At 40.7% G+C, this 9,391-nt stretch overlaps 1 protein-coding gene across 5 annotated transcripts in view; it reads left to right on the top strand.

The window, feature by feature from the left end:
- Positions 1-9,391, top strand: part of FGD4 (FYVE, RhoGEF and PH domain containing 4) — a 265,432-nt gene that overhangs the window by 187,537 nt on the left and 68,504 nt on the right. For 4 of the 5 annotated variants that reach the window (XM_030887344.2, XM_045296371.1, XM_004700011.2 and 1 more), the window contains exons 3-4: positions 3,892-4,075; positions 6,524-7,034. In XM_030887344.2, the coding sequence (XP_030743204.1) occupies positions 3,892-4,075; positions 6,524-7,034 (695 nt within the window). Of the gene's footprint in view, positions 1-3,891; positions 4,076-6,523; positions 7,035-9,242; positions 9,314-9,391 lie in introns of those variants that run through there. The other variant, XM_045296372.1, reaches the window with a different exon arrangement.

Here is a 9,391-nt window from a genome sequence, read left to right as displayed (position 1 = left end):
CCTCTTCTAAGCAATATCTTGGTGGTACTTCTTCTAAGCCAGATTTGTGCATTTCTAAGCACTTCATGGCATACTCAGTATTCTTCACCAACACCAAATTCACAGCCTTGTAATTCATTGCCCAGCCAAGATCCATCTGACATCAGCAATGCGATTCCTTGTTCCGTATCCTCTTCTGGGTCCAGTTTGAATTTCTGTTAGCTCCCTGCTGATATACTACTGCAACGGTTTTTAAAGTGACCGTAAGCAAAATATTGTTTGTGTAGGATATTAATAATATTGTTATTGGAGAGGCTCAATTTCAAACCTTTGTACTCCTTGGTTCTTGTCCCACTCCCAAGAAGGATTTCAGGTATGGGACAAAATTCAGATGAGAAGTCAGAGAAAAGGTTTGAACAGAAAGAGTGAGTTTATTGAATGGGCTACTTTAGAAAGGAAGTCCAAAGGGCCCTTAGCTAGTCTAACGGGCCTGGCAGCATGTAAAGCTGAACCTTAGATTCTGTTATTGGCAGACTTCCTACCATAGACTGGCCTTGTGGCAGGTCTTCTGCTATGGACTAGTCCTCTGTAGTAAACCTCCTCTGCTCAGGTATGTGCGTCCCAGCACTGCAGACTTCCTGCTGTGCCCTTGTCTCAGACCCCAAATCTAAGAGTCTAGTCTTTGTCCACCCAGCCTTCACTGTATTTCTGGTCTCTTCCACTAATAATGTGTCTTTTCTGCCTTTGTGTTGGAGAGGCATGTATAGGAAATGGGTCTCCACCTGCTTTGGTTACAATTTCTACCAGTTGGCTAGATAGCCTTCCAAGTTTTTTTGCATAGCCAAGTGAGCATCTACAACACCGCATCCGTTTGTTGAAACCGTTCAAGTGACATTCTTTTTTTAAAATTTCAGTTCAGTTGATACTCTGTCAATTCCTGAAGCCTTGCTTTTTTGCCAGGGCTTTCTTTCAGTCCGGCTTGAACTTCTGTCTTCACTACTCTTTGTTCTTCTTCTTTTGCTGCCTCTTCAAATAGTGCAGTGACTGTTTTCTACCCATCTTCTTTCGATGCTTTCGGCATCATTCAATAATTTACTCCTAGAATTCTCCAGGATTATACTTTGATGCTTACAATTTTTCTTCATTTCTTCCCACTTGAGAAATGTTAACCCTTTGGTTTTCTAACTCTAGGTTTTTGCATGTTTTAGTACAATACATTGTTGTCTCAAGTAGCCCCTTTGAACTTTCCGGTTCTAGTTTTTTACTTCATCATTTCTTCCAGTTAATTTCTCTATATTTACAAACAATCACATCTATTTTAGTATTTTCTTTCCTCTTTTTCCTGTCTTTTGAATGACATATGGCTTTCTTCGTGTGTAAGTTCATGATGTCACCCGACAGCTCTTCTGGTCTCCAGTCATTAATGTTCAATGTGCCATATGTATTCTTGACATGGTCTCTAAGTTCAGATGGGATATACCCAAGGTCATGTTTTAATTTGTCAGCGTCAATTTGAGTGTGTATATAAGCATTTGATGTCATCTGTTCCATAACTAACCGTTGGCCTTGTTTTGCCTGATCATGCTGAGCGTTTCCAATATTTCTTCCCGTAGATGTAGTCAATTTGATCCTTGTGGATTCTCCCTGTATGTAATGGCACAGCTGAAATTCACAAGGAGGGAAATGTAGTAAAATTCCTAGAGAACATTTAGGGGACAGAGAAGGTAGATGAGTTCTCAGAAATGTTAAGGGTCAAGGCAGTTTGTGCAGTTCCCCAAAACCACAATGTGGCCATGAAAATAAATTGTTTCAATAACTTGAGATATCAATTTCTTGGTTGCTATTGTTCTTGGCTGCAGAGTTTTGAGTGGAAACAACAAATTTGGATTATATTTTGTACATTTGGGTAATTCCCGGGTATGGAATTATCTCCCATAGCTACTGTTGTTTCTAAAATAGGCCTGTACTTAGGACCCATCTTTGTCACCATCATGAAGCTGTCTCCCCAGTATGACTTAATTCCTTTCTGTGTTCAACAAATCTGAGTCAACTGCCCTTATTTGCCAAACACCATAGGTAGTCATTGTAAATGTACTTGTGATTAAATCAAACATGTTTTCTTATCTTCTAGCCTTGTAGGGGAGAAATCTTAACATTTACATTATGTAAATTATTTTATTACTAAGTTGTTATTACTTACTAATATTTATAACTAATTAGTTATTATGGAATGCATTAGCTTAAGTACCTTGAGGAAAAAGTACAGAGCTGTGAAACCGTGTGAGAGAGAAGGGGAACATCATCTGGGCAGCTCAGTGAGTCCCCTAAGAAATGTTAAGTTAGGGCACCATTTATTTAAATGTTTTGAGCGTCTAGCACAGTGGCTAGCATGTATAAATATTCAACAAGTAAATTCTAAGTAAAATTATTACAATCTTAGCACACAGAATTATAAAAAAAATCAGGATTTCCTTCTTTTAATATGCTAATTAGAACCACATGTATTGGGATTTGACGGGATATTATTATCCCGTTAAATGTTGAAATTCATCCTAATGGTTTTTTAAAAAATATTGGAAAAGACTTTTCTTTACTACTGTTGCATACTGTTCTCGAGATGAAATTTTCCCTAAAAATTAACAAGTAACACACTTCTTCCTTCCCAGTCAATGCTATGTTAATCATTTCCCCTGAGCATCTACGAACTTATTATCATTTCTATTAAAAGGGGCCATATTATTTTTCATGGTGATTAATTCCTTTTCCACACAAATAATGTTAATTCATTGCTCCACTAGTTAGCTCATTGTGATTTTTTCTCCTCTGTAATAAATTGGTAACTGCACAGAACTGCCGAAATCTAGGCCAGTGAGCATGAGGCAACTGTCAGCAGGCTGAGTTCATAAACCAGGGTCACCAGCTGGGTAAAATGGGGCATATAATTAAAGGACTGATTCTCTAGCCATTTTCCAAGAAGGTAGGAGTACAGTAAAAAATAAATTTTACCCAGAATGTTATTGTATTAAGCACGTATGGCACGTATTTTATCTTGTTTTTATTACATAGTAATGAACCAAACGTGCAATACAATAATCTGTTCCTAGCTTATCAATTGAAAGACTTTTTAATAAACAATTGATTTATGATGTTATTGATGAAAGCCAAGTAGGTATGTACCATAGCAAATAACAGTCTTCCTTTGCTGTATGATAAGGATCAGGGTAGGTAATGAAAGGAGTCATGAGACCAGAATAGGTTTTTGTTTATTTATTTTCGCCACAGGCCAATCACTTGCCTAAGATAAAAATGCAAGCAAGAGTCCTTGGCTCTGGGGATTTGGAATTGTATCTACCATCACAGTGGTTACAGTGGGTGTTGTGCTCAATGGAAAGCTGTTGCTAAGTGCACATTTTATGACTTTTGTTTGTTACTGTGCCTTGCTGGCTTTTATGTTTAACTTGGTTGCTTTGAAATGTGGTGTATCCATTATCACTCTCGTATTAAAATGTCAGGGTTTTTTTGGCAAGCAATAGATCACTAGATTTAATTTCAACTTTAGCAACTTCTTTTTCCTCTGTTGAGGGGAATAACTGCTTTAATACCTCTAATAATACAGAGTTGGGGATGCAGTAGCTGTCAGCATACTCCAAGGTGTTCATTAATGCCATATTTGAAATGTGCTAAAATGTTTAAAATCACATACATCTTGGAGATGCAAGCTTCATGGAAAAAAACAAATGTCCAAGATGATGTTTTCTCCATGACATCCCTTGGTCAAGGTCCATACAAATTCACGAGACCTCCCCCTTCCTCTGCAAAAATTTGAGTAAGCTAAAGGTTTTTACACCTAGTCTTTATTGTTTAAAGAACAAAAACATCAGTGAAATACTGAACTCTATTCTTTTTCTACAGTGCCTCCAAAGCCATTACATCTGCAGAATTCACCTTCGTCCACTAGACACCAAACCCCCAGGCATAAAGCTTTATCTAGTGCAAAACCAAGGATGGAGGAAGTTAAACCTGCCTCTGCTTCTTGTGTCTCAAAAGAAAAACCCAGTAAGGTATCAGATCTCATCAGTCGCTTTGAAGGAGGCAGGTAAGAGATCATTTACAATGGGAGAGGTCAGAGGGTAGGGGAAAAAATGCTAATTTAAAAGAAATCATTAACATAGATTTTTTTTTTGAATAAAGAGTACCATATCTTAACAAGATTTAGTAGGCCTTTCAGAAAGAGTGGTTTCACACACACACAAAAAAACAACCCTCAATCTTAATATGCATATGAATGATCACTAACTACTACATTTTACTATGGTGCAGTACTCTATATCATCAGCTTAAAAAAAAACACCAAATTGTGTTATTTTCTGCATCTGTGTTCTCCATGTGCCCCGCCTCCCCCTCCCCCCATCTCTGTATGTCACTCCTTGTGTAAGACTCCATGTTGCTGTTTGCTGTCTGACTCTCCCAATGGGAGGTGTAGGGAAGCTTTCTTCCTTGTTGTTGAAGCACTCTACTACGTACTAATGCATGCGGCTCTTGTTGGCTTCTCCTGGCTCTAACCCTCTCTTCTTTCTAACTCACTAACTGGGTTTTCGATAGCCCTTCTGAAACTACTTTCCCTCTCTTCAGACCCCTATCTTCTAGAAGGTTTAATTAGTACCAGTAGCAAACTACTTATAGTACGTGTATTCTCATATTCTTTCGCCCTAATTTATTTAAAGTAGGTAAAATATATCTATTTCTCACTTTTGGAAATAACCACATATGTTGTTTCTTCACTTACACAAAATCTATCATGGAAGCATACTTCTTTCCAATGTAATAATTGAGAATGGCTCCTCATTGCGTGATTTTTATCTTTTATTTTCAGAATTTTATTATTATTTATTAAACAGATCATATAATTCTAGGGAACACTTGTAGATTTGTTATTGTTTTGGTTTTTTGTTCATTTTTCTGACCTTTGGAAATTATGACCAGACATAAAGGCAACAGTATTCTTAATATAATGCGATTATATTTAATAACAAGTTCTAGGAAAAAGTACTTCAGAAGCAGTCTTCATTTCCGATTGACTGTGAGAACTTTGACCATACACATTTAAACGTCAGCACCTTCCCTATAGAGTTCCAGTCTTGGAAACTCAGAGGGCCAGTTCTAGCCTACCCTATTAGGTCACTGTGATCTGCATCCACTCGATGGCAGTGAGTTTGGTTTGTTTGGGTTTTTTTGCTCTCGGAAAGAGATATTTACTAGATTACTAGAATTAGTGTCTGTACCTCCAGCCCCGGTTCATAGATATGCTAGCGTCTCTATCCCCAGATTCTAAAGGATGAGTACTCTGATGCTCACCGTTTGGTTACCCGCTCTCTATAACAAGTATATATACATTACTCTGGTCCTGCTTATTTTTATAAATCATTGTATAGTTGCTCTTGTTGAGAATGTATGTTGACAGAACATACACCAGTGCAATAATTTCTACATGCATAATTCCTTAGTGTTCATTATATTCTTTGCATTGTACAGCCATTATTAAGCTACACTCACTGCCCCTTAAAGTTCCTATCTAGTCTTGAATTGCCTTGTCAAAATAGATCCCATAGTTAGATCTTAAAAGATCACAGTGCTTCAAAGCAGACGTCCTTTACTAGGTCAACTAGTTTCAAATTTATAGCTTCAGGAGTTCATTCAACTTCCATGCCTTCACAAAATCTGAAATCTGTGAAAATTTTAAATTCTGTTTTGCATTTATCCTTAACCCTTTTGGTAAGTCTGCTTTCACTTATTAGTGTCGCCTGTTAATTAATGTAATATTCCTTTAAGGGTCACAGATCTGAAGTCATTTTTTAAGGGGAACAGATGGAAAAACGGGTGGAGTACTCTGCCTATGCTGTAATTTACCTATGAAGTTAGCAAGTGCAGAGTGAGAGAAACGCATGCCTTTTGCAAAGCCCAGTGAAGGAATATTCTGGCGGAGTCCAGTGCTAATACATAAATAGGCGTTTAGTGAGATGTTACCAATAGGAACTAGCTCTTGAAAGCATCAGACTGTGCTAATATTGCCTTGTACTTCCTGTTGAGTAATGTCCACGTGCCTGCAGCGTCGTAGCCCTTGGCTTGTACCTGGCTCTGCGCAGCTTAAACTAGCCTGGAGAGAGGAGCTTCACCAGGGCCTTTCCGAATGGGAGCTGTTGCTCAATGGTTACAGAGGATCTTACTTTGCTCTGAGCAGTTACCCAAATAACACTGCCTTCTAAAGATGTGTTTGGGTAGATGCTTACAGAATAAATAGAATTTACCTTTTTTACTGTGGCTCCTTCGGGGTTTTGTTTGCTTGCTTTTTGAAGTCAAGAAAGAACAATTTCCCACAGAACTGAGCAGTCCGTTCCCTTTCCCCATGACTTGACATCCTCAGCCCAGGAGAATTAGTCTGTTCAGTGCTGCTAAATTCAGCTCTTTCAGCTGGAGTTAAGTTTATCATTGTTCTTGCGCCTTTCCACACCGATGTTTTCATACTTCTTTGTGTTTGATCTTCTAGCACATTATCCAATTACAGTGATTTGAAGAAAGAGCCTGCTGCGAGCCTCCATGCTCCTAGAACCCCGGGAAGGTTTGGACTGACGACCACACCTCCGCAGAAACTCCTGTCCCAGCACCCACTTGGGAAGCAGGAAAATGACACAGATCCAACTCAGGGTGTACAGACTTGTGTGGCCAATGGTATAATGGCAACACAGCTCCAGATGGAATGTGAGGAGGAGAAAGGGGCCCTTCAGAGCCCCGATCCTTCTGGTCAAACTTCGGAACCCGTGCTTGATACGAACTTGGTGAATGGAGAGCGAGGCGAAACCGCCCCCGGCCCTGCCTCGCCCGGAACAAATAGCTGCGATGGAAAGGCCTCTGTCGGGCATTGCGGGTCTCCGAGCACAGACCCCGGGCTCCCGCGGGATCAAGACGGAGAGGCAGGGGCAGAAGCCCAGCCCCCAGAGAGGGAGAATGGAGAGTGCCCCCCGGAGCTGGAGCAGCTGGACCCGCACCCTGAGATAAAGGTACAGCATGAGACCGGGGCGCAGAAGCAACAGGAAGCACCATGGCTGTTTTGAAACTTGATTTTTTTAAAGTTGCTGTTGAGTCACTTCTGATGGGCAACGGCCATGTGTTTCCGGCGGAACTGTGCTCCATAGGGTCTTCAGTGGCTAGTCTGCCAGGAGAGTCCAGGGGATCCAGTGGGGGAAGCATGAGGTTGTTAACCAAAAGGTCAGTGGTTCAAACCCATTAGCCACTCCATGGGAAAAAGATGAGACTGCTTGTGACCATAAAGATTTACGGTCTTGTAAACCCTATGGAGCAGTTCCACCTGTCCTATAGAATAGCTAAGGGTCCAAACTGATTGGATGGTAGTGGGTTTGGACGAGTCTGTCAGAATTGAATCGCTAGGCCTTCCAGGGAACCTCTGGGTGGGTTCCGATGACCCACCTCTTGGTTAGTGACAGAACGTTTAGCCATTGGTACGACTAAGGGATCCCCTTTATTTCATTGTCCCCAAGAAACTGATGAGTCTTAGCGGGTACATGATGTGAGCTATTTTCAAGCTCCGGGGAGCTTGCGCATTGGGCTGCTAGCTGCAAGGACAGCAGTTCAGACCCACCAGCTGCTCCACAGGAGAAAGTGAGAGCTTTCTACTCCAACAAACACGTACGGCCTGGGAACCCCCAGGGCGGTTCTCCTCTGCCTGAGAGCCACTGGGCGTCGTGGGTGACTCCGTGGCAGGAGTGCGCGGGGAGCGGCTGATGGTTCTCCTTCTCGCTCAAGGGAGGTTTCACTTGTTCTTCCTGTTTACGTTTCGTTGATCGCTCTCCTCGGATTTTAAGAGCCAGAAGAAAATTTCTACACAGGAAGAAAATGTTCTTTGAAGCCTCAACGATAAGGTTGAGGGAGCCTCAAAAAGTCCAAGGGTAAAAACTCTCTTGTCCTGTAGGGTCACTATTCATTAGAATGGAGTTGGTGGCAGTGTGAGTTTGTTTGCTTTTTATCTTTGCTTTTTAGAAGTTTCTACATTATGAAGGAAGAACCTTACACCAGCAGATGTTTTATTCAAAGACATGAATATAGATACATTTATAGGTGCCCTGGTGGTGTAGTGGTTACATGATGGGCTGCAATCTGAGTGGTCAGCAGTTCGAAACGACCAGCACCTCCTTGGGGGAAAGACTGGGCTTCCCACTCCTGTAAACAGTTACAGCCTTGGAAGTACACAAGGTGTCGCCACGAGTCAGCATTGACTCAATGTCAGTGAGTTTGGTTTTTTTATAGATTATTCAGCAGATTGATTTTTTAACTCCAGTAACAGTCCACAGCTGCTGTGGCCCTGGCTCACCGACCAGTGCTGTGTCACGGATACAAGAGGTCTCAAACTCTGTCAGGGAAGGCAGCAGCCAGGGCAGTACTTCCGAGGACTGGGAAGAGCTTGTAATGAACCAGCTAGAAGGTGGTTCTACCCCGAATCTCAGCTAATAAAGAGCTGATCTGCTAGTGAAATACACATGTAATTTACCTGTGTTACAACAGAAACTTGTACGTAATTCCAAGAACAAGGGTATCATGTTTTCTAGAATCATCAGCATAGTGCTTTGAAAATATTAATAAGCATAATTTTTATAAAATAGTCCCCAAAGATTGAATGTAGCCATCGTTGTAAACGTTCTTCAAATGGAAAGCTGATTATAGCTGCTCTAAATATAAGAAAAACGTTTCCATTACTCAGTCTCTCTTATCCATTATATGTGGCAATCTAAGAAGAGTGCATTCAACCAGCGTAGGAAAATCTCTTAAGTAGCAAATTCAAGTTTTAAATCAGTCTAAGGATATATATATTTTTAAATGGTACCCCATACTAACTTAAGTTAACATCCGTAGAAATTCAAAAGGACTCACATTAAAATATTAGGGTGAAAGTGGTTACCCAATGTACTTATAATTTTAAAGTGAAACCCACCTTAAACCCACCTGAAAGCAATCCAAAACCGTTTTGTTTTCATCCAGTGAGTTGACTTTAAGAAAAACTGTCGTATTCAAAGAAGTGTCTCAAACAATGTTTAAATAAGGAAGTGGGTGGGAGAAAGTGAGTCATACTTGTTAACCGTACCAAACGTTAAATAAACAGGACATTGCAGAGTGGATCTCTACATCTCGACCGAGTGGGGTAGCGCTTGGTGTCTTTGTGCTCAAACCATGCAGCACAGAACAGAAGGGTAGAAGCGAGAAGCAAGACTTGCACATCTGCCCTTTGACGGTTAGGATGATGCCACCAGCAAATATTTATAAAACAGTAAGAACTGTTCCTATTTTAAGGGAATTACTTAAATTGCTAATGATGCCTGTGGTTGTTGAGCACTCTTCCCCCCCC

Source organism: Echinops telfairi, unplaced genomic scaffold, assembly GCF_000313985.2.
Source record: "Echinops telfairi isolate 266 unplaced genomic scaffold, ASM31398v2 ScPeMD7_7406;HRSCAF=8444, whole genome shotgun sequence".
Taxonomy (NCBI): domain Eukaryota; kingdom Metazoa; phylum Chordata; class Mammalia; order Afrosoricida; family Tenrecidae; genus Echinops; species Echinops telfairi.
Note: the sequence above shows the minus strand (reverse complement) of the source record. Positions and strands in the feature narration are given on the sequence as shown.